Source organism: Leopardus geoffroyi, chromosome D1 (assembly GCF_018350155.1).
Source record: "Leopardus geoffroyi isolate Oge1 chromosome D1, O.geoffroyi_Oge1_pat1.0, whole genome shotgun sequence".
NCBI classification, from domain to species: domain Eukaryota; kingdom Metazoa; phylum Chordata; class Mammalia; order Carnivora; family Felidae; genus Leopardus; species Leopardus geoffroyi.
This window is the reverse complement of record NC_059329.1, coordinates 48,413,582-48,439,717: the sequence shown is the minus strand read 5'-3', so window position 1 is coordinate 48,439,717 and position 26,136 is coordinate 48,413,582. Positions and strand designations below refer to the sequence as shown.

The following is a 26,136-nucleotide window of genomic DNA, read 5'->3' as shown; positions in this document are numbered from 1 at the left end:
AAAGAGCATATGACTTATCAGTTTATATCATAATAAGAAATTTTCTATCAGAGGAAGAAACAATACAGGTTGTATTTTTTTTTTTTTTCCTAATAGTTTATTGTGTTGCTTTGGGTAAATCCTTACACCTCTGTGACACTCCATTTTCCTCACCTATCAAAATCAATTATAGGGCTGAATTAGCTGTAAACCTTCTCCGGCTCCAATATTTTCTTATTCTATGATATAAATTCCCTATTTTGGTAGAAACCTATTTTTCCTTTCTTCCATCATGTATTTCTTACTAAGTACCTACACTCTGCTAGGTACTTGGAATTCAGCAATGAATAAAACTGCCCTCACAGAAGATTAGCTCAGCAGAGAGATGAGGGATGGGATGAGGACTGACCAGGAAAGAGGGATTCATGATATAGTATGATATGTACCTAGGTGTTATAATAGCATCTAGAGTTCCTAGAGTTCCTGATCTAATCAAGGAAGTAGATAGAATCTTCCTGAGGAGGAAGAGATTCCTTTAGCAATTATAGCTTTACAACAGCTACACAGTACACTTCCTTGAACTATTCTCTTAGTTCCATAGAAAAGAGGCAGCTTTAATATGGGTTGAGATGTGCTAGGAAGTTTAGCTTGAGGAGTGGTGGGGACTCCAACCCCAAGTATACCAGGTCTTATTTCAGGCCTTGACAATGCTCAGCAGCACATTTATATTCAAAGATTAGCTTCTTATCTTCTGAATACCCACCAGGACACACCCTCAATGCCTTTGGCCTGTTACAGTCATAGTCAACAGTGAAATAGGTCTGATTCCCAGCAACAAATATTTGAAGGTAGCATCTGTTAGATAGAAAAAGAGCTTTATCACATATAGTCTTATCCAAAACAACCTTTCCTGTTAGGGGTGTGTGTGTGTGTGTGTGTGTGTGCATGTGTGTGTGATAGAGGCAGAGAGGAGAGAGAGAGACAGAGATAGAGAGAGAAAGAACACAATGTGAGACAGTGACTCTTTTTAAGTCTGTTCCACTGATATATTTGTGGAATGCCCTTGATTCTTCTATAAGAGCAGTATCTGCAACTCCATACTTACACTTTTCCAAAGGTGTCTGAAGTTCAACCAAGTAGGGAGGAAGGGGTTACCACACCACTCACCCATGTTAGTCAAGGGATGAAGGACAATGACCATTTTGAATGGAAATTGCTATTTTAGGGGGAAACATGAAATAACTTTCATGTGTTTTGGTAACTAAGGTCAATACAAATCTGTTCTATCTTCTCCACAGAAATTCCTACCATCTAATATACTCTTCCTTTTACTTGTTTAGTTTATTTGAGCTCTCCTCCAGTAGAATATAAGCTCTCCAAGGGTAGAGATTATTTGTTTTGTTTACTGCTATATGCCCTGAAGCTAAAACAGAACATAACATGTAGTAGGCAATCAAAAAATCTTTAATGACTGGCTGAATGAATGAATGCTGCTAAACCAACATCAACATCTTGAGTCTACCTCATAAACTCAACATCTTGAGTGTATCTCTAGGTAGATTCTGGTAGGATGGAAAATTTGCACTTATGAATGGCTACGTAATTGTGGCAGAGGAGGCAACTAGGACACATTACTTGTTTTCTTCTTAATCAAATACAGTAAAACCTTGGATTGTGAGTAACTTGTTCTGTGAATGTTCTGCAAGAGGCACAAACATTTCTAATAAATTTTAACTTGATAAATGAGCGATGTCTTGCTATATGAGTAGGATGTGATACCGAAAGTCACATGATCCCAACTAAACCAATGGTTCTTGAATTTTGCGTTGATATAGGAGTGCTTTGGATTATAAGCATGTTTCCAGAATGAATTATGCTTGCAAACCAAGGTTTTATTTTGTATCTACTCTTTTTTCAGCAGCTACCAAGGGAAGTCAACTCGTAAGTTCTGGAAAAGGGCCCATTAGTGTTCTTGACACAGGGATTTCAAATGGCTGATAGAGGAGATAGTTATGGGGTGTGTCAGAGAAGGCTCCTAGAAGGAGAGAATGCCTAAGCTTACACAGGGAGTTTGAGTAAGCATTAATTAGGCAAAGAGGGTAGAGCAGGGAGAAGTATACTCACAGAAAAGAGGTGAGAAAAAGAATCCTATGAATTTGAGGAATTCTAAGTCATGTCATGTGGGTGGAGTCCAGTTACAAGAAGGGAATAGTAAGGGATAAGCTGGAGGCTTAAGGGAGAGGTAGAACAAAAAAGATCTTAGGTGTTGAGCCAATGAGGTTGGATTTTACCTAAAAGCCAATGACAAGTAAAGACTATCATAGTCTTGATTGATCTTGAGGAAGACCACAGTGGCCATGGTGTGAGTAACCTGCTGAAAGGGACTTAAGCCTGGGGCATGAAGACTAGTTAGGGGGCTGCTATAATCCTGGTGAGAAGTCATGGTGACCTGTAGAACAGAGTGTGTCTGGGGGAAAAACAGCTGGATTTGAGAGGGATTAGAGATGTGGAATTGATTCAGTGACTGGTTAGGTGTGAACAGTTAGGGCTATTCTCTGATTAAGCAGATGGTGATGTCAAAGTGAGAATATCAGAGGAGGAAGAATGCTCTAGAGATATACAGTTGCATTACTTCCCTCTCCCCCTGGCTTTTCACATATGGTTTATACACTGGGTAAGTTACCGAACTATCTAGCCTCAGAGTCTCCATCTGAATAAGGGTTTTAATAACATCCACATTATAAGTTTATAGCAAGAAACAAGACTTGGACAGATGTAATCAAAATAACCAGGACTGAATTCTTGTCCCACTGTTCAATGGAAATATGATTTTATTTTTTAAAGTTTATTTATCTTGAGAGAGAGGGAGAGAGAGAGAGAGAGAGAGGGAGAGAGAGACTGTATGGGAGGGGCAGAGAGAGTGGAGAGAGAGAGAGAATCTCAAGCAGGCTCCATACTCTCAGTGCAGAGCCCAATGTGGGGCTCGAACTCATGAACTGTGAGATCATGATCTGAGCCAAAATCAAGAGTCGGATGCTTAACTGGCTGAGCCACCCAGGTGCCCCAGAAATATGATTTTAAATCTAAGTTACTTAAGTACTAGAGTCTTCAGTTTTCCTATCTCCCAAATGAGGATAACTAAAGCTAAATGGTTGTTTGTTGTAGAGCTTAAATAAAACAATGGAGGTCTCAGCAGCACATCTCAAGTATTCAGGAACTATTGTTACTATTATCATGGCATTTGTGTTTAAAGGAAGTGGAATATTATAAACTCTTCTGTTCATTTAGTGGACCTTTTTCTAAGAAGCAAAGGAAGTGGTATGCAGTCTTGGAAAGGACAATGAACAACATTTTCACAGTGAGCTCATGAAGCAAAGAGAACTAGAAAACAATTGGCTAGAACTGAGATTTTCAGCAATGTATATTAAGAAACATTGGGTCGGGATCTTCTCAGTTGGCTAAAAGTTAATTTGTGTTTGCAGTCAAGGCCAGGTCTCTGGAGAGTTCTACGTGGCAAGGGAAGTGGGTACTAACACTTGTTAAAACTTAGTGTGTTTCCATTCAGGCCCAATAAAACAGTAGATTTCAAATTTCTGGGAGCTAAAAGTTCTAAAGCATGTATTACATTCATACAAAGCAGGAGGTGGAAATGTTTCACTTCATTCTTCTTTTGGAAATTCTACTAAGGATTCTGGTCTGTCCAAGGGAACCTCATGCCAATGGCAGAACTGAAGGAGGACAGCAGAAATAAAAACACTACAAAATATTCCATGGGCTCCTTCTAACCAAACTGTGGTCCCAGGCCATGCAAGGCGGGGACTGTGATGAGAATCACAGATTTTCCAGTATGGAGTATGTTTTTGGCTACAACTGTGAGTCCGTGGCAATTTACCAGACAGCAGGAAATTCTGTGGTGGTTTGGGGCCTGGAAATTCATTGGTAGCTTATAAAAGCTCAGAAGGTTCAATTTTCTCCTGAGGTTTTGAAACTATGCAGCTTTGACATGCTTCATATGAAACTGCCTAACTATGGTTATTTAATCTCCTTCTGTAGACTTTTTAAGAACTCACAACCATTGTAACTATTAAAAAAATAGCCCCACATATTCACAGTGAAGCTGAGTTTTCTGTGAATGAGGTTACAGCAGTGTTGGAGGACATAACTTTTGAGGTGACGTGACCATACTGTGTGTGTTTGTGTGTGTGTGTGTGTGTGTGTGTGTTTAAAATACTGTCTCCACATCTTGTATTCCTTATTACAATAGACATTTTATAGCTCAAGCAAGTTTGGGAAGCACCAATTTGTTCTCAAGGTTATTGTCAACAGATGTTTTATTATTTTGATCATATACGACAAGTCGGTTAAAAGACCTGCTGTATGTGGGGCACCCAACATAAAATAATCTGAAAGAATGAAAGAATGTTTCCACCATATGGTTTAGTCTGCATGTGGCTATAAATTGTGCATTATGGATGTGAACTGCGTTAATATTCAATTTCCTTTCTCAGGATTCTAAGAATGATACACAGCCTTCTAAGACTAATTCATTAATTCAATAACCCTGAGATTTAAAAGGTAACTGATTTCACAGTCAGTGCTGCCTTCATTTAATGTCATTACTCTTCCTTCCCCACTGAGCACAAATGCAGACTCTACGCTCAAGTTAAGAAATATCCTTTGGGAACCAGAGGCTAAGAATTCTTCTATCAGCTGTTCAAATGCCAAGCTTTCCAAAGAGAAAATCCCCTCGCTATGTGAAACACCACAGTCAGCCCTGACAATGCGTGGAAAGAAAGACCCTGAAACTATAGCGCAAGTGGTTCTTTGTGGAATTTTAGATTTGAACAGTTTCAGTTCAGATTTTTACTCCACATGCAACCTTGGGCATGCCAATTTATCACCCAGTGTCTCAGTTTGAAAGATAGTATGATAATTACTTCAGAGAGTTGGAGCAAGGAGGATTATAAAATGTAATGCAATTAATAAATGTAATCACAAAGTTCAGATGTCCTTAATATTTTCACTTATATTTGAAAAAAAATCCTCTTCTTATTCAGAAGAACAGACAGTTCGGAGTGATACATAGGTTGTCCAGAGAGAGCAGAATACTGCATTTCAACTGCATTGTCAAGTGTTGGCAAAGGATTTGGTCAGTTCACCTAAGAACATCCTTGTAGGCTTAGCCAAATATGACAGACCACTCTGAAAAGCATGTATCATAGTTTCTGTCAAAACATCCCAGGCTCAAGACCACCTGTCCCTAAAGTAACATGCTTTAAGAGAAGGTGGTTAAATAACACTGACATGAGTTTAATTTTGAAGCAATAATAACAAGCCCTCACAAAATATTTAGTTGCCTGCATATTTTATCACTGAATGCATACACAGAAAAACATACCATAGACTAAGAAAAAGTCGCCAATGCAAAAGCCCAGGCTTTCCTTTTACCATAGCAAAATGAATAGGAGAGCATCTTTCTTTTCCTTTTTTTTTTTTTGTTTTTCAGGTTTATGTCACGGAACAAGAAGATGACAAGCCCGAATTACACTGTACGATAGTAGATCTCCCTGAAATAATGACTTATTCAGCAAGTCTGTCTTTCCTACTAGCTACTCAGCTCTGAGAGAAGAGGCTGTCTCATTCACTGCCTATTGACAATATCTAATACACCCATCACAGAAGAGGCGATCAATTCATGATTGTGGAGTGAACAAAACATGGACTCAGGCACCATGGTGGGAAGTCGATGCATACCTGCTGAATGAGAGAATATTTTAGCAAGAAAGGTAATACTCATTAGGAGCACTGCCAAAGGAAGGGCACCGTATGAGGAATAATTAAAGGAATAGGGGAGTAGTGGTAATTCTTCAGGAGAAAAGTTTTAAGGGAGAAAGTGAACTCTGATTTCTTTTTGTAATAATTCAAGGCCTGTCACATGAGGAGCTAGACCAGTAATAATAATGACTAACTCTTGTATAGGACTCATTGGGGACAGGCATTGTTTCAAGCACTTTATTTTATTATGAACTCATTTAGTCCTCATAATAACCTTATGAGGCAGGTATTATTATCACCCCTAGTTTTGAGATGAGCATAGTGAGGGGCAGATTAAGTGACTCGCTCACATTCACAAAGTTCCTAAGTGTTAAAGCCACAATTTACCCTCAGGCTAAATAGCCATAAAATCCACACTTGAAATACTTTGCTCTACTGGTAGCAATAGTGTAGTAGAAATTGCTAGAAGATAATTCAAATCAATGTAGGAAATGTTTCCATAATCTTCGAAATTTAGAAGGTGAAAGCCTTCCTGCCTTGGAGGTAAAAGATAAAAACTTGGTATGTAGAAATGCTTCTCAAGAGCCTAAACTTTTATGCTTGTTGCTTTAAGAAAACCAACTTTAGGGGTGCCTTGGTGGCTCAGTGGATTAAGCATCTTGATAACTCTTGATTTTGGCTCATGACATGATGTCATGGTTTGAGAGATTAAGCCCCATTTGGACTCTGCACTGACTGTGGAGCCTGCTTGGGATCCTCTCGCTCCTGCTCTCTACCCCTCCCGTGCTCATTCTCCCTCCCTTCCTCTTCCTCTCTCTCTCTCTCTCTCTCTCTCTCTCTCTCTCTCTCTCTCTCTCGATAAATAAATACACATGAAAAAAAAATAAATGTTTAAAAGAATAAAAGCGGGGCACCTGGGTGGCTTAGTTGGTTAACCATCCAACTTCGGCTCAGGTCATGATCTCGCAGTTCATGGGTTTGAGCCCCACATCAGGCTCTGTGCCGACAGCTCAGAGCCTGGAGCCTGCTTCAGATTCTGTCTGTCTCTCTCTCTCTCTCTGCCCCTCCCCTGCTCATGCTCTGTCAAAAATAAATAAATGTCAAAAAAAATTTTAATATAAAAAAACAAAAGCAAGTTTAAATGATTTGGGGTGACTTAAAATCTAATTTGGTATGAGAAAAAGTTTTATTTTGATTTCAGCTTAGTTTGAGAAATCAATGACCACATTGTAATATTTTCAGTTTGTTCTACCTGAAGAAGAGGGTGATCATTTGGATTTGATATTAAAACAAACCCAAAAACAAAACAGTAAGATATGGAAGAAAAGGAGCGGGGCTGGAAGTTAAAGATGTGAAGTTTAGATTGGTCTTTGCTCTGCAGTGAGTGACTTTGAGGAACCTATGAAAACACTCTCTGAGCCTTTGTTTCCTCATTTGCAAATGAGGAGTGTCATGTTTTCTTTTTCTATTTCACAGAAAGTATGAAGGATGAAATCAAATATCTGAAAAATATTCTGAAAATAACAGTGATATTAAGATATGATAAAATATATTCATTATATCATACCATATGCATTAAACACATTATAATATATACATTATATCACATGACGAAGCAAGAATACTGCATGTATAGTAGAGCTAACAACCTCATCAATTTTAGCTTCAGAAAACATGGGTATATTTTCGTGAGGAAGATTTCAAAAACACAAGCGGAGCACTGGTTGAACAGGATTTCCTTTTTTTGAATTAGAAGAAGGCTAAATATGCAAGATGTGATGTCATTTTTGTTGCTGTTTTTCCCCAGAATTGAGTTGCATTACTGAGCTTTGAGCAGTTTAAGCAGATGCAGGGAGTGGGTGGAGGGATGAGCCTGGTTTATTTCTCAAATATTAAGATATAATCCTAAAGAAAAATAAATACATCTCTATTTACTGACTTTGTCTTCTGTTTTGTCTTTGTCTTTCTCTTGAAGCTGCTTTCAGAGCTAACCTGAGATCTTTTGCCTTTTGGCTAAATGTTTCCTTTTGATAAATGTATAAGCTTTAAAGGCAGTCTGAATATATTACTGCTGGTCAGAGAATATGTGTTTTACTCCAGAAAACCTTCCATATTTTTCATGCAATGTGGTAGCACCACATATCACAGCAGAAATATCAACCAGCTCTGCCAAATGCTAGCTTTGTGACCATGGACAAATGTCTTAACTTCTTTGAACTACAATCTGCTTATTACAAAATGGAAGCTCTAAAACTTATGTAATGACCTAATTGTTAGGATATGACATAACCACAACATAGAGACTAGCATGTAAGGTTCAAACTTTAATAAATGATAGAAATTGATATATTTTTTTGTAGCAGCTATTGCTACAAGCACCAGAAAGAGCATTGAGCATTGGCCTCAGCTTACAAAGAGGATGCTATTTATCTACCTACAGACAAACATAAACACATAAATACATGAAAGAAATATATGTAATGTATATTATAAAGTATATAATGTAAAATATAAAATATATATAAAAATCTGTACACATACAAGGTTTTTGTATATATATATACACACATGTACACATATATATACAAAAACCTTGTATGTGTACAGATTTTTATATATATTTGTGTATTTATATATATATATATACACACACACACACACATAAAAAACCATGTATGTGTACATGCATATATATATATATATATATATATATATATATATATATATATATATATATAAAGGATACATATCCTTATCCTCTATCTCTTGTCAGAAGACTAAATAATTCTTCTAATGATTCAACTAGTGGTCTAGTAGCTCTTTCTAGTGATTCAAAACAGCCAGATTCCAAATAAAGAGGATTAAACCAAGAAACATTACAGCCTTTGAGGGCCTTGAAATTTACAAAGAAGGCAGACACAATATGAGCACAGGTGATAATGAGAAAGCCCTGAGGTGATAAAAAGGATGGGTAGGCTAACTATAACTGAGAGAATCTGACAAAGCTTTTCAGAGGCGGTAATACATGAACTGGGTTTTTAGGAAGAGCTTGTCAAGCAAAAATGGTAAGGGAGTGAAGAACAATTTTAGGATCAGTAAAGCCTGATTGGTGATCCTGAATTAAATGCAAGTCATTCTTCTCAATGACTAAATGTGCATTGTTCAATTTATGCAGAATCTATACAGCCTGAACATTTTAAGCTTAAAAACTAGGTAATACACTGCAGAGGTTCTGATGCCTATGAATATTTTTATAACATATGCATCCCTTTTCTCCAAGGGATAGATCATTTGAAAGTTTAAAAATGTATCAAGCTCATTAAGCTAAGTAGATAAAATATATACTTTTAAACCCACTTGTTATAATCATTTCTCAAATTTTTCAACTACCAGTTTTTCTCCTGTGCATCTCTGTTTTGAGATATTACTAGTGTTTTTGTTTCTTCTCCCTGTATTTTTCCTTTTGCTTTCTCTCCATTAAAACAAGTTTCCTTGTAGGGTGAGGTAAAGAGATAGAGGGTTGAAATCAGAAGGGGTGCCTCAAACGTGGTTTGACTCAAGATGTTGCCAATACTGATACCCATTTATCAACTCTGCCATCTAAGATCCTCTTTCAATCTGAAGCTGGAATCTTCTCATAGCCATAAATGGCTCCATGCTACTATCTGAGCTACAGACTTCCTCACTTCATGCCCATAGAATAGGGTGGGTTTCTGTCTCAGAATCCTAAGTAAGAATCATGGAATTCACTTCGCACTGGATCATCAAGCTGCATATCACCCAATGGAGGCCAGGGCAGTAGGATGTGCCAACACACTTACATCAGTAAGAATCCACCCCTGGAGTTAAGATTCACCTTAGCTTCCATCAAACCACATGCACTGTGTGGCAGAGGTAGATATCTGAACTAAAATCTGGACATTTAGCAAAATGGAAAAGGTAAAGAGAATGAAATGGACAGCAACAAATGTCCAACCAACATTGGAAAGGTATAGCAGAAAAGGGTAATGGATGTTGTAGCAGTTACTTGTGCAGAAAACTGACTAATGTAGTTAAAGGTTGTCTTGTCACTGTCTAAGGACATAGAACTGTGGGGTAATTCTGGAGATGGCTGAAGTGGCTGGGAAGAGAAGCACTAAGAATGACTGAGGTTATTGTTGCTGCTAGCCTAACAGTTGACCTACTGATACTTTATTTGTTGCTGCCCTAGCTACATCAGTTAGGGTTTGTTCAGTTGTGAGTACCATAAGACCTAGTTTTTTACCATTTCTCAAGATCTGTTATTTAGTGACCCATGTGTGATTTCTGGTAGCCTGTATTGCTCCTTTGCTTTCCAGTACCTCCACCATACTCCTGAACAGTTGGGGCACCCCAAGAGAGAGCTTTCCTTGCAAAATTTTCTTAACCATCCATATCTTGTTGATACAAGTCTTGGAGATGGATCTACTCTGGTTAGAAAACTAAACTTGGGAATAATAGAGTTTTGTCATTTCTGTGTAAGTCTTTCCATTGTGGATTTGGTGTAAAACATGTTAGGCTTAGAAGTACCATTACACTAGCATTAAATGTGCTTATAATAATCAGGGGCTATGTCAAAGAAAGATTGGGGGGGTAATAATAGCATAACAAGTGGTTCACAGAAGAAAATATATTGGCCACTTTAGACAATGTGAGGGCACCGAGGCCAGACTAATGAACTAGAAGGGAGCACTTGTTAATACTTTGGTCACAGAAGGTTTGTGAGGTGAAAGAAGGGAGATAACTCAGCTGGGAGTTTATAAAGAAAAATGGAGATGGTTGGAGTCAGCAGCTGAATTTCAGCTAAATGTAGTTGGTGCCGATTCATATAAATCAGTCCTTTGAGGTATGTTTACCAGGAGCTCCTCAATCCCAAGACTTTGGTGCTTACATTTAAAGAAAAGTTAGATTAATGACCCTCAAACGTCTGTAAACTATATTTCTAGCAGTTTTTTTTCTGACATCTGAGTCCAGTAGTTAATATTGTAAACCACTTTCCACATGTACTGAAGCTTACTCATTCCCAAATCAGAAAAGTTTCTAGACAGTAGAAACCTAAATTCATAGACCTGTCACTGGCCATTCTTTTACCTGCCACTTTTTTTATTGCTTTTTTATTTCTGGTAGTTGGAACACAGTAATGGGTTACTTTAAAGGAGATGGTATGTGCAAGCTTTGGGGTCTTAAGGTTTACTGCAACCTGCCAGCACTATTTGAGTAGAGAGCTTTGCTTTATGACTCTACCTTAGTGGTGAGAGACAGGACTAGAATTTAGAAAAGGTAAAGAATGAAAGCAAGGCAATATTTATTTTGAGAATGGGCTATGGCCAGAGGAGCCTAGGCCATGACCTATGACCTACTCAATAACTTGAGCACAATGATAGCTGAACTATAAGTGAAGACTCAGTTAGCCATTGGATAGGGAATGGAGTCTTTGTCTTTAGGACTGACCTAAATTGGAGGCTACCAGTTTACTTGTTCTCTCTCTCCTTCCTTCCTTCCTTCCTTCCTTCCTTCCTTCCTTCCTTCCTTCCTTCCTTCCTTCTCCCTCTATTGTCCCCTCTCCCTCTTCCTCTCTCTCTTACCCTCCTTCTCTCTCTCCCTTTCTTCTATCTCTAGCTTTCTCCCAGGAATCCTCCTTTTCTCAGATAAGCCTACTCTACACAGCAGGAAGCCCAGAGGGCAACTGGCCACTCTCCTGCCTCTTATCTCCCAGCTTTAGTCCACAGTTGTACTGCAGCTCCATACTCCACACTTTAGTGTGAAAAATCCTGAGGAGCACATTTATTGGCTCAGTTTGGTTCAGGTGTCAACCCCTCAACTGTGCATGAAATTACTCAGAATGTTTTCAAAATAAAGATGTCCCATGTTCTACCCTCCCAAGGTTCTTACTCATTTAGCCTAGGGTAGGTCTCAGGTACCAGTATTGTTTTTTTACTGGCTCACCAGGTAATTCCAATTCATAGCTCTAGACCAATCAACTGTGTGGTAGTTGTCCCCAGACAACTGGCAGTTGTGCCCAGAACAACATGGTTAGAATGGGGAAAGGAGCCGTTTCCCTAAAGGAAGATGTTCCTTCTGTCAGCTCTTTTGGATGCAACAATAGCTGCCCACTTTATCACATGTAGAGATTGGAAGTAGGGGATTATGGGAATGCAAGATTTTGTGGAGGTATCAAAACATCTGTAGCAAATAACATAATCTGAAGATATTGAAAACAAAAGAATACACTATAACTGCTTGTCTAGCCTGGACTAAATTCTTGTTAGTTAACAAAGAACTGAGCTACAAACAGTACTGTGTTATTCTACAGGAAGCTATGGCTGCAAACTTAAAGGCAGGCTCCATTTATGTGCTTGATGTGCTTGAAGAATACATGGATAATTGGATATATGTACATTTGGGGGATCACTTAAGAAGCTTATCATTTACCATAAATGCAGTCACACACATACAGGGGAAAGAGGAAGCATGCATTTGTCACTTGACCTAGCCTCAGAATCATAGCCTGAACTTACATGAACAGTGACATCTTAGAAAAAAAAATGGGGGCATCTGGGTGGCTCACTTGGTTAAGCATCCAAATTTGGCTCAGGTCATGATCTCACAGTTCATGAATTCACGCCCTGCATTCGGGCTTTCTACTGTTAGCACAGAGCCCGCTTCAGATCCTGTCTCCCTTTCCCTCTGCCTCTCTCTCTCTCTCTCTCTCTCTCTCTCTCTCTCTCTTTCTCTCAAAAATAAACAATCAATTTAGAAAAAAAAAAAAATGAAGCCTACATAAGTGTGTATGTGTGCATGTCACATTTTATAATGGCAAATAATATTGAACACCTAAGATGTTCCATTAACTCTTTTATGCATTATACATATATTATTTCTATTTTTCACAACATGCTATATGATAGATATTAGTATCTTACTCATTAGGGAGAAAACTGAGGCTTTAATAGGTTAAGTAACTTGCTCAAGGTCACCTAGAAAGTGGCTGATCCTGGATTCAAAGTAAGGTCTGAGTAGAAAGACTGTGTTCCTTTCCAGTGCTTATATAAACCTACTCTGTTCCATAAATCTTGTGATATTTTCCACCAAGCCAATAAAGGTCTAATCAAAATTCATACATATTAAGCAAATATTTTTGTTTATAACTAAATACACATTTATGTTTAAATGGTTTCTATGTACATACTATTTGTATACACTGTGCCTTATATTTCAAACACACTTAAAATATACACTGATAATTGAATATATAAAATTTGTAATTCATTTAAGAAATGTACCTATTATTAAAAATTATTTAACTAGACCAGAATAAGACTGTGCTACAGATAACTATATATATACAGATGACAAATATCATTGGGACTCTGGCTTTTTATTCCTGTTATGTTATATTGGAGAAAGTTGCAGAGACACAGAAAAAAATCAGGAATTTAGAAACCCACAGCTTCCATGTTATTTGAAGTAATTAGATCCTTAATTCTATTTGAATTTGGTATTCTTCATCTTCATTAAAATTCAAAAATTTGAGAGAAATTTATTTGGCCTAAGTGATTCAGACATCCAATGATTTTCCAATTCATTTGATACCTGGATGAATCTAGAGGGTCCATCAGTTGTTGTCCATTAGACAACTCTTAATGGGTTTTACCCAGCAGTTCACAAATACTGTTTTCAGAATCCCCATGTTACCCACCTTATACCCAAATTCTATAGGAATTTGGAGGGTACAATAAATCAGTCACTTTACTCTGCCCTACAAATTGCTGTACATTTAGGAAGATAGCTCAGATCTTTTGATTTCTTTTTAATTGCAAAAGAATATCCCTGACTCATCAGATGGAACATTCAAATAATATCCCATGATCATACATCCTGCGGCTGTCAGGACAGTACTCCAAATGATATTGTTATTGTTATTGTTTTTGTTTTTGGAGGCTGGGGCAGGGGTCAGAGGAGATGGCAGATAGTCATATAGTCACTTCAGTATCTCTGCTAAATTGTAGTCATGCATGATGGTTAGGGTTATAAAGCCATGATGAATCTATTATCCATGCCGGGTAAACTAGCCTCTCTTGATATAAGTCATACTGGGGGTACATAACCTATTAACTTTAAGCATGAATAATGGATAAATCACTTAGAGGCATAGACTTTATACTCAGCTACTTTTATAGCTGAGTATACTGTCGTAAGAGCCCATGGTGTCAGAAAGATATGAAATATCACAGGTGGCCAATGCTGAGAAACCCAGATTGTACTACTGAAATGAATTTGTTGGATTATAATCTAGGTATCCTTGATTTTTCTGCTCTTTCTGGCATTTCCCATATTAAAAAGCATTAGAATATGTTCTTTTAACATCCTTAACATATTTTTTAAAAATTTTAAATGTTTATTTATCTTTGAGAGAGAGAGAGAGAGAGAACACAGGCGGGGAAGGGGCAGAGAGAGAGGGAGACACAGAATCTGAAGAAGGCTCCAGGGTTCGAGCTGTCAGCACAGAGCCCAACATGGGGCTCAAACTCAAGGACCACGAGATCATGACCTGAGTTGAAGTTGGACGCTTAATTGACTGAACCACCCAGGTGCTTCTTCACATATTTTGAATATGTTAATCACCATATTCATCACCATTGGCAGAATTTAGCCATTAAATTATATGTCTTAAATGGCACTATCTCCTGAATTATCTCCTGCATCCTATGAAATGTACACCCAACAACACAGCCAAAGTAATCTTTTTAAAACACAAATATGATTTTGTTACTTCTCTGTTTAAAATTATTCAAACGTTCTCCAGTGCCTTTGGGATAAAATTTAAAGCCCTCTGTATATTATCTAAAGTATCTATGTTCTCAGCCTCTCCCACACTCCAGCCTGGTCTTTCCCTCTAAGCCCTACCTCAAGGTGAGTGCCTTGAGGACTCAACTGGACTACTGGACTGGACTACTTGCAGTGCCTTGAGGATGTTATTTTTCCAGGGGTCCTTGAACATTTGCATCTGCTGTTCCCTGTCTGAGAGACTTTCTTCTTCCATTCCCTTTTCCACGGCTTGCTTCTTTCCTCTTTCCTAAGTAAGCTCAGGTATAAAGCCTCAAGGAAGTACCCCATTCTGGGTCAGGTATCCACAGCACTCTGCTATTCTTCATGGTTTTTGCCTATTTACTTCTTTGTGTTTTCTACCAGGCTGTAAAATTCTATGAAACAAGGACAATGCCCAGGACTGTGCCTGACAAATAAATGAACATTAGACATTTGTGGAATTCACTATGTGTGGCAAGTGGCCAATGCACTGAACAATGACGCTGTAGAGGAAGAGGAGTCATCAACTTGTCCCGAAATTGTTCAGTAACTTCCCTTTTACTTTTTAAATCATCATGCTAATATAAAGAACACTATAATGAAATTCCTCCTATCAAGGAATTCATAGGTCAGTGGAAAAGACATATTTTATTCATCATTTAGTGTGAGAAGTTCTCTACTTGTATTAATTTATAATAAGGGGACCTTGCCCAAGAGGGAAAGTCAAGAAATGCTTCTTGGAGGAAATGACACTTGAACTTAATTTTGAGGGCAATCTAACTCAGTGGCAATGAGTTTAGGTTCTGGTATCTGTTGGGCATAGGTCTGAATCCTACCTCCATCCCTTACTAACATTGTGACTTTTAACAAGTTATTTAATTTCGGAGTGTCGGTGTCCTAATATGTAAAATAGACTTGGCAATATCCACTTCATATAGATGTATGTATCCACTTCATAGAGGTGTCACATAAATGTGACTAGTTTGTTACTAAATTAAATGTTAGATTTAAATGAAGAAAAAGTAGAAGCTGTAAGTTCTTATAGCAAGATCCATAACTTCTTAATCATTGGATATCTGATATTTAACAAAGTAACTGGAAAAAAACTGATATGAGAGAAATTCTTATTAATGAGACTTGTTAGATCACTGAGACTAGTAGGCTATGTTTTTATTAAGCTTCCTTCCTGATCCTAATAAATAACATTTATGAGAACTACCATATTAGCACAAAGGAAATGCTAAGAATAGCATCTATACATGCTGTCCTAAACCTTTATATTAACTAATTTAATCATCACAAAGACCCTAGGAGAAAATTATAAACACTTCAGTTTCATTTTCAGGTATGAATATTAAAGCCCAGAAATGTTAAGTATTCAGCTCAAAGTAACTCAACCAGTAAGTGATAGAGCCAAGATTCAAATGCAGGCCATGTGTCTTTACTTCACTGCATTTGCAGTGCTAGAGCATTGGCGTAATCCATTCATACATCAAATATTCAGAGTACATACTATATTCTAGACAGTGTTCTAGGCAAATTGGATACAGAAATGACTATGTATTTGCATACAGCATATATTTAGGAAGGGGGATAGATATTAACAAAGTGAGCAATAAAGTACTAACATAAATCTCAGATTGGTAAGTGCAATTAAAAAAGTAATAAAGCGGGCACGTGGGTGGCTCAGTTGGTTAAGCATCCAACTCTTGATTTCATCTCAGGTCATGATCTTACAGTTAGAACCTCACGTCTGACTCTGCATTTCATAGGGGCAAGCCTGCTTGGAATTCTCTCTCTCTCTCTCTCTCTCTCTCTCTCTTTGCCCCTACCCCACTTGCACATGTGCGCTCTCTCTCTCTCTCTCTCTCTCTCTCTCTCTCTCTCTCTCACACACACACACACACACACACACAAAATAAATAAACATTTAAAAAAGTAATAAAGCTATGAAAATGGGAAAAAAAGTGTAAGGGGGATGCTGGTACTAACTTAAATGGGGTGTGCAAGGAAGACTTTTCTGAGACATTTGAGCACATATTTAAATGGTGAAAAAAGCAAGTCATGTAAAGATCCAAGGGGAGGTTATTTCAAGAAGACAGAATAACATATTTAAAGACCTTGAGGTAGGAAAAGCCTGACTTTGGGGAGGAATGACAAGAAAGTACATATGGCTACAGTGAAATGTTATAGGAGTTGGTGGTGAGGGCATAATGTCAGAGAGAGAAGCAGGGGTCAGAGTGTATAAGGTTTTGCAGGTGATGATAATGAGTGGAATTTTAAGAATAAAAGTGGTATATCTGGCTTATTTTTTTGAAAAAGATTACTCTGGCTGCTTTGAGGAGGAGTGGGCAAAAGTGGAAACTACTGAAGTGGTCCAGGCATGGGATGATATTAGTTTGGACTTGAATTCAGCAGGGTCAATGGTAAAATTTGATTGATTTTGAAATATATTTTTATGGTAGCACTGGTAGGACTTGCTCTGGATGCCAAGGGAAAAAGAGCAATTAAGCAAGACTCCTAGAGGATTGGGGGGGGGTGGTGAATAATAAGGAAAATGATAGAACCAATTAGCTAAGATGAGGAATATTAGTTTAGAAGTCGTTTTTGCCCCAAGGGTAGGGAGTGCAGGGAAATCATGAATTCTGATAGGAATACTAAGTTTAGAAGACCTTCTTGATATTCAGCAGAGATGTCAACTGGACAGTTAGCTGTTTACATTTGGAATGCAGGAGAGAGGTCATGACTCAGATTTGGGAATCATCAGTTGGCAATTGGTATTTAAAGCCATGCATGTGGATGAGATCACTAGGGAATGAGGAGAGATTGAGAGGAGGCCTGTCCACTGGGTTTCTGGAATGCTCCAATATTTATAGGAGGAGCTAACAAGGAGACTAAGGGTACCAATGAGATGGTGAATAAGTAGGAGAAATGTTTTATTCTGCAAGGCAAGAAATTATCATCTTGAGGGAAGGAGGCAGTGACAGCTGCATCATATGCTACTGAGAACTCAGGACAGAGAACTGCTGCTTGCATTTAACAAGATGAAACCTGCCAAGACTTTGATAAAGATGGTTTTAGGGCCACTGAGGGGATGAAAACATGAACTAGTTTAAAATAGGAAAATGAAGTAATGAAGTGGAGTTATTGAAAACAGACAACTTTCCTCTATTTTTGGTAAAGAAAAATAAAATCATGAAACAATAGAAGGAGAACATTGGAGAAAGTGACATTTTGTTTTGTTTTGCTTTTTCTTTTAGGACTCCATTGCTAGAGGACTCTTCTCTTTTAATGATAGAGATTACATCATGTCTGTATTATGTTTATCCAGGAAAACATGAGAGAGCAACGGATATTGCAGGAGAGAGAGAGGAGAAAACTATAGAAGCAAAGTCCTTCAATGGACAAGAGGTTATGGAGTACAGGTCACAAGCGAAGGGCTGGCCTAGTAAAGGAGCAGGGGACATTCTCCCATTGTAACAGGGAGAGCACACTAACAGACCTGGTGGTAGGAAAGTAAGGTGGTCTTCTTTGATTGCTTGGATTTTCTCAAGGACACAGGGAGAGAGGTCAACAGCTGAGACTGAGTATGAGGGAGAGGTGTTTGAGATTTGAGGAGACCAAGTAAGTTGGGAACCTATTGTCCCAGAGAATGAGAAAGTGATTTTTCTAAAAACGTATAGGAATTATTAGGATGCTTTGAAGGTTCACTTGAAATCAATAGCTGTATGTTTCAAGTGAGATGAAGGAGTGTTTCTGTGGACCCATTCTTTGCCCAGGTGCTGAGAATGGAGGACTGAGGCTTTGCTGGGTGAACACAGAAAGGGAGAGAGGAGATGAAATGTTAAAAGTGTGTGACAGGAAGACTTGGAGTATGGTAGGTGGGGTAGGGGTGGGCATACAAAAGATGAAAACTGGAGAAAACTGGAGAGGAAAGGTAAAATCTATGATTCGAGGTCCCAATGGAGTTGGAAGCAGTTCTGAGTTGGGGGTATTGGAATGGATGATAAGAACGGAGAGGAGGTGGTGTTCAACGAAGACAGTGCTTGACAGAGCTTTTTGGGAGGGAGTGCTGTTAATGGCAGTGACAAGGTTCAGAGTGACTGAGATGAGATGACACACTAGGTCATGAAGCAAGGAAGTGTCAAAATGTATACTAGAACACACAGCTGTCTGACTCCCACTGAATGTTCTACCTCACACCAAAGTTAGCTTTGATTTTCTAACCTATAAAACCAGGGTAACAAAATGACGTCATATTTAGTGTCGGGGTGTGGGGAGAGAGAAGGGTTGATTCTGTGAGTGAGAGATCTTTGCAAACAGGGTCCTGCATTTAAGAAGGGTCACATGGCATTTAATGTTGGGCTCTTACTATCTTTTTTGATTCTTAATAATTTTTAAACAAGGGCTCCACATTTACATTTTACACTGTGCTTTGCAAATTATATAGCCAGTCCTAGGGAGAAGATTAGTGATTTAGTAGGAGAAATGTGTCCTTTTTTTTCATTTGGGTTAATTTTCCTTAAGCCTCATTTTTCTTCATTTAGCATGTCATTAAAATCTAACCAAAGTTCATAATGGAAGTTTTAAAGAACACATCTGTCAAACACTTAACTTTTAATGTAAATTTCCTTTTGAAACCACTCATGCTCAATAAAAATTAGGCTAAGAATGAAAAATTCCCTGACTCAGGAAAGTGCATAATCAGTGAACTTAAAAGAAGATATAAATTTAAGTGCAGGTCTAGAGTCTGAATTGATACTTGAATGATAAAACTTAGAAAAATACTTACATTTTTATTTTTTATTACAAGCAAATTATATGTTTATTGTGGAATGTGTAGGAAAAAATATAAACAAGAGGAAGAAACTAAAAATTATCCAAAATCCTTAATAAGAGTTAACATTTTGGCACATATCCTTCCAGGCTTTATGTATATTCTTATGAACATAAATTATTCATGTTTGTGCTTATAGGATTATACTTTAAACACCATTATGAAATGTAATTTTTTTAATTTAATGAGATAACCTAGTTAGGCTTTCCATTCTTGTAGTTAAATAGTCTTAAAAAATACTATTATAACGTAATTTAATATAATTTTCTATTATTTGGACATATAATAATGTATTACTAAACACTTGTCTTTTTCAATCTGCAATGTTATAAACAATACCAATATGAATATTCTTTGTGTCTTTCTGCATTCTTATAATTTCTGAGTCAAAAAGGGTGCTCATTTTAAAGCTTTTGATCCATTTGTCCAAATAGCTTTTTTTAATGGTTGTAACAATTTCCAGGCCCACTCCGTGGCAATGAGTATTAACCTTCCTTTAAAATTTTGCCAGTTGGACAGACAAAAATCATTTAGCATCATTGTTTTCTTTGTTTATTAATAAGTTTGAACAAGTTTCATATGTTATTGGTCTTTTCTTTTTTGATGAATGTCCTATTAATGCTTTTGGTCATTTTTTTTCTAGGCGGTTTTAGGTCTTCTTCTTACTGTTCTGTAAACTATCTTTATATATTAGGGTTGTTACACAGAATTTTGCTTATTTGTCAAATCCTGCCAAGGACCTAATAACAAACTTGCAGAGGTCTGAAGGATTGCTGCATTTTTTTCCATGGGGGAGGTGGTTTTAAAATGCACTGCTTGTTTTTTTAAACTAAAAAATGCATGGTAATGGTAGTTATGAGATAGCATTACTAATGTATAAATGAAAATTTTTGTAATGTATCTAAAAATGTATAGCAAAACATTAATAATGGAAACAATAGGAAAAAGTGCTATTCTAGCTCACTGAATATTTCTGTCATTCTCATTAATTTCTCCATATCTTGGCAATGACATTTACATATGGAACATCCTGGTGATGTGGTCTGTCCCTGTGCCCTCCACTGTAAGCATTTCATTAATATTTTTGTTTTGAGTCCTGTTGGAAACTTCCAAGGTAAAATACACAATTGTGTGATTTCACAAAACAATCCATTAGGATGCAGAATGTTGAATGCAAGACTGAGGTTTTCAATTATTGGATTTTTCTTACCCTTTCCAATGTAATTTCTTCAAACTCATATTCAATTTCTGTCCCATTGACCTGTAAATAAGAAAAAAAGAAAGAATGTTAAATACATGTTGAGGGGGAGATGGCTGCATTTTTATAATGTTTGGGGTTAAGTTTCATACTGGCTAAGAATAAACCACACTTTCTTAATGTCTGTGATTTTATGTTTTCATCCAAATAAAATATAGTCTAAGCTATTATAAAATATATGAGCGAAACTACACAAATAATCAAAGCTTATTGCATTCCTTAGAATTTGTGATATTTACAGCAAAGGGAACAATACAAAATAGGCATTGTGAGGTTACAAAGAATAAACAACCTAGGGGCAATGTTACAGTTACAAGAAAATAATTCCCTAATACCTTTTAAAATTTCCATGAATGAACACTAAAATACGACCTTAAAAAGTCAGTGGAGAAGGCAGTATAACCATATATCATATTTTGCCAAAGAAAAGCATTAAGAATAACCATATCAGATAAGAAATACTTTTTTTTTTTTTTTTTTTTTACTGGCTCAAGCTCAGGTAATTCATCCCCATTATCCTCGTTATATTTATTAGGAAGCCCTGGACCATGTAATTATGCCCATATACCTTAGTAGCCGCAAGAAAAGAATGAAGTAGGAAATGTGTGAAATTCCTAGTGAGAAAGTTTAACAACATCTAAACTCTTACATTGACATGAATTTACAAAGAAAAATACTTAAACATAGCAAAGTATAATATATGCCTTATGCATCAACAGGTGTGTATAAACAATAGATGAAGAGTTGCTTTAAAATAATCTAACAGATATTCAATTGCCATTGTTATCACAGAGTCCTTTTCAGCCAGGCAAAAACCTCTGCATGAGAAAATTCTCAGCTGGCTGTGTCTTTTTTCTTACATGCGTCTCGGCAACATCATTAGTATTTAGGGATTGTCTAGAAAGACTAATTTTTAACTACCATGATATTAAACCATCATTTTGGCAGGGTTTTAACCAGTTGACTTTCCTTCCTTAGAAGAGTTTAACATAGTTCTTGCAGACTGAGAGCTCTATAAAGATAAGGACCAGAAGCACTATTGGTTAACAGAGCCTGGAAAGAAAGAATTGATGAAGGGGGAAAACAAACAAACAAAAAAAAAGGAGTGACAGAATGACCGACTAAACTAAGTATTAATTTATTTAATCTTATTTGTAAACACAGATATTTGTGGATTCTTTTCCATAAGGAATTTGGATGCAGTGTCATCAACTGAAGGTGTGGTTATAATCAGCAACTATAAAGAATGACAATAGACTTTACTTATGTGTGTCCACCAGCAACTTAGAGCATGTTGTTGATTTTCTAATTACATGAGCTAATTGGTGAATCACATTTTACTGTGTTACTACATTATCAAACAGCCTTAAACCAAATTTGATTTTCTGGGCTTCAGCAAGTTAATGACTCATTGAAGAGGACTTGATGATGCTAGAAAGCTTTCACAGCTTTATGGAGGTTTTTGTTCTTCATGTGCAAAAGTATAAAATAAAACTCCAGCTCCCTATATGTGTGTGTTTCCGTATTAATTCTTTTTTTGTTTGTTTTTATAACTTTCTTTAGTTGATGGAAGACAGAAAGGAAGGATGAATTAATGTGATATGTTTTAATTCTCTCAGTATGGCTCTGTGAAGCTTTTCTTTGCTTCAGTGACTTCTCTAGAGCGAAGCCCTTCACATTATCAAAGTGCTGCAAAGTGAGGAGAAAAAAAAAACTTCAAAGAAAGGAAAACAAGTCTCTGATAATACAATCTAAAGGCTCAGGCTGAAAGAAATTCTGTTAGGAAGTACTTAAAAGACAAAAATCCTTTAGTGGCATAACAGTGCCTAGTCATTCATAGTCTACCAGAATATTTGCCTAACAATTCTGTGATCATGTATGCTGATTTTAGTTCCAACATTCACTATAGATACATATCCTAATTGCTATTGAAAAGATCCCTGGTCAGCTAGATGAACTTTTGGAGGCTTAAAGACTCTATGGGTCTTCAGTTTTCAACCCAAGAAAGTAATGTAATTTGCTTAATTCACTAGTATCCATAATGTCTTCATAAGAAGAGATGATGCCATCTAGATTGGGATGTCAACTTGCTTTTAAAAGAAAACCATATGATTTCACTCATATGTGAAATCTAAAAATCAAAACAAATGAACAAACAAAAAGAAGAATGAAAGCTATAAATACAGACAATAGACTGATGGCTGCCAGAGAGAAAGGGAGGGGAAAGGATGGGCCAAGTGCATGAAGGGAAGTGGGAGATACAAGCTTCCAGTTATGAAATGAATAAATTATGGGGATAAAAGGTACAGCACAGAGAATACAGTCAAAGGTATTTTAATAGCACTGTATGGTGACAGATGGTAGCTATACCTGTGGTGAGCATAGCATAACAGAGAGTTGTTGAATTATTATGTTGTACACCTGAAATGAATGTAACATTGTGTTTCAACTATTTTCAAAAAAAGCAAAGAAACATCTTATGACTCTAACAGGATTTGGTAAAATTATAAAGGAATGAAAGGTTTTTGGAAGAGCTGAGGCTGTATTTCCACCATGAATGGAGAACATTTAAGACATGTTATCATAAGAGCCAGTGTGGGGAGTTCAGGAAAGCCATTAAGAGGTGTCTATTTTCTCATCACTAGAAGAGTGTGATCTATGTTCTGCTTCAAGACCCCTGAGACAAGAAATCCCACAATTTCACTTGACAAAGACCTTGGGGTAAAGGATAGAAGGCACAACTAAGTATACTTCCATTTTAATCAAAGGTACGTAAGAGTGGGTTGTGACATTCGTGAAAATTTAGCAACTTTTCAAATGCGTGCACCAATACAGTATTTTTAAACATTTTTTTCCACATTTATTTAGAGGAGTGGTTGCTTGCTAAAGAGATAAGAAGTATAAACAGTAATTTCTCCCATCCATAATTTTATGTATTCCCAGGAAAAAACAAAACAAATGAACAAAAAACTATGCTGTGAATGGGCTTCCATTATCCTCTGGAGGAGCTTAAAGACAATTTATTGTCGGAACTTGCGTTGGTGGTCTCCCTCTCTGCCCAGTCAGTTTACCAATATATGTCTTTCAATTTGTAAAACTCTCTTCCTGGAAAGAATTCTGTTACATGCATTTTTTTGTTGTTGCTATTCTTGACCGGTAATACTTCCTGTGATATTTAAGCACCCAATTATGTTTTATGTGCCTGATAGTTCAGGGCCTAGACAGCTACATAGATTGGGTTCTGGCACTGACCATCACTTAAAGTCTCCTCTCACCTTGACTAGGAAAGGGAGAGGATTGGCACTTTTGTAGATATAGAGGCAATTTCGCTATTTTGAAAAATCTGTTTTGTTTTTTTTTCAGATATTTCATTTTCCTGAACCTAATGGTTCTGTGGTGACAGCTGGTAGGTTTCTATGGGGGCTAGAAAATCAAATTGATACCACACATTGTCCTGACTGACCCGGGCATGTAGACTTCTTGGCATCACACAGAAGAGAGTGACCCGTTCAATTCAAACTTGGTATTTAAAGTTATAATTTCATAAACTTTGAATGCTCTCTCACTGCCCTTTTCCCCCTTCAGTGCTACTTCAACCAACTGCCCACATGATCAGATAATTTAAATGAGGTGTTTTTTAATCTTCTGAAAAGAGGTCTTTCATGAATAACACACATGAACTACTCCACATTTTAATGAGATTTAATTTGTATCTTAAGAAATGATTTCTCCAATTATTTTGTTCCTTGCCACATGTGTAATTTAATTAAAGCTAACAACATATTAAAATCTGGGATAAGTAAAGTTTTATACAACCCCATATCACATATTATAAAAAGTGCTTACAGAGTAATATCAAAGTGTTGGCTTCTTAAAAACTAAACATAATTCCACATAATAAAAAGTACTTGAGCATGTGTCATGTGCCAAGTGCTGTGACAGGTATTGAAAAAAATAGAGCTTTAAAATATGATCCCTATTCTCAATAAACACACGGTCCTTAAAGTGGCACCAAACATACTAAGGCCCCAGAGAAGTGTGATATCCAATATATGAAACATAAAGGTGGACTAGAACCACAGCTCCACTCTTGGCACATGTGAGGGCTGTTTGCTGTTTATATAGATTTGATTTCTTAGTAGGATATAATGTGATGGATGATGAACTAATTCTGCCCTTTATTAAAAGTAATTATGACATAGTAAGCAAGACATATCTAAGTATTATGGTTTTGCATATAAAGCTGTTGCTTTGGGAGAGGATGTGATGATCATGGAGACTAGGGCAGCTGGTTTTCATGCCCTCTTGCCATTCCCAGAGCAAGACAGAGCCCCAGTCACTTTGCTTCATCTGCAGCTGCAGCAAACATGTCACAATGCTTTATGGCTCCTTACACTTGAATCTCCTATGTACCTTCTATTATTTTCAGTAGGTAAGATCATGATTTCAAGAGTGGGGGAAGAAAAAGACACCTCTTTGAATCCTAGTTCCAGTATTAATGAGATATGTGAATATAGCCAATTTCCTTGATCTCTCTAACCCTTAATACCCCCGTGTAGAATGGTACTAACAAGTACTTCCCTAATATGATTATTGTGAATATTAAATTAGATAATTAATGTAAAATGCTTGACACATATCTTAAGTGATAAAGAAATTATACTTAGCTATAATACCATACAATTCTCTTCATGAAGTTGTTGGGAGCAATAAATAAGATTACACATGTTAATGGTAGGTCTTTGGTAGGTATTCAGTAGTGAGAGCTATTTTACCTAGCTGTGGATTAATAACCTACAAGATTCACAAGACTTATATGATCAATTATTGAATGTTTGTTAATTTCCCCAAGTAATATAAAATATAATTTAATAAGCAAATAAACGTGTTTTCTTCTACAAAATCCACTAAAAGCTTTTTTAACGTAAACATCTCTTTCCTGAACCCATCTAAGATGTACTGTCTTGAGGAGAAGAATCATCTTAGCTTTCCCTCTCAGATCAGGTCATTGTAGCCTTCACTCAGAATATTACCTGAACTGGACTTTCTTCCAATCTGTGTCTGCTCCCTCTTGCATTTTCTTTTTAACATTGTCTTGCTCAGTCTTGATCTTTACATTACTCTGCTGTTGGCATTCACTTTCCTAAGGCTTTCCCATGGTATCCCTTACAGAGCCATGTTCATTAGGATACCAATGATATCTTACTCATGATTGCACCACTATAGCTTCTGGCATCATGCCTTATTCATAGTTGGTCTCCAGAAAACTCTAGAACCAAGTCACCTGAGAACTCTGAAAACTGAACAGTCATTGAACGCTTCTCCATCTTTAAGTAAATATAGGGAGCCCTTAAAACATATTTATTTTCCTATAAAATATGGCTTTCATTTACCTCTCTATCTCAGGAAATTTTTAATACACATGCATTGCTAATTTCTAATTTAAATACTGTACATATGA

General features: G+C 36.9%; 1 protein-coding gene across 29 annotated transcripts in view; it reads right to left on the bottom strand.

Annotated features, from left to right (window-relative positions):
• The window catches only part of DLG2 (discs large MAGUK scaffold protein 2), a 2,060,218-nt gene that overhangs the window by 621,696 nt on the left and 1,412,386 nt on the right, over nucleotides 1-26,136 (bottom strand). For all 29 annotated transcript variants that reach the window (XM_045483773.1, XM_045483776.1, XM_045483777.1 and 26 more), the window contains one exon: nucleotides 20,628-20,678. In XM_045483773.1, the coding sequence (XP_045339729.1) occupies nucleotides 20,628-20,678 (51 nt within the window). The remainder of the gene's footprint in view (nucleotides 1-20,627; nucleotides 20,679-26,136) is intronic.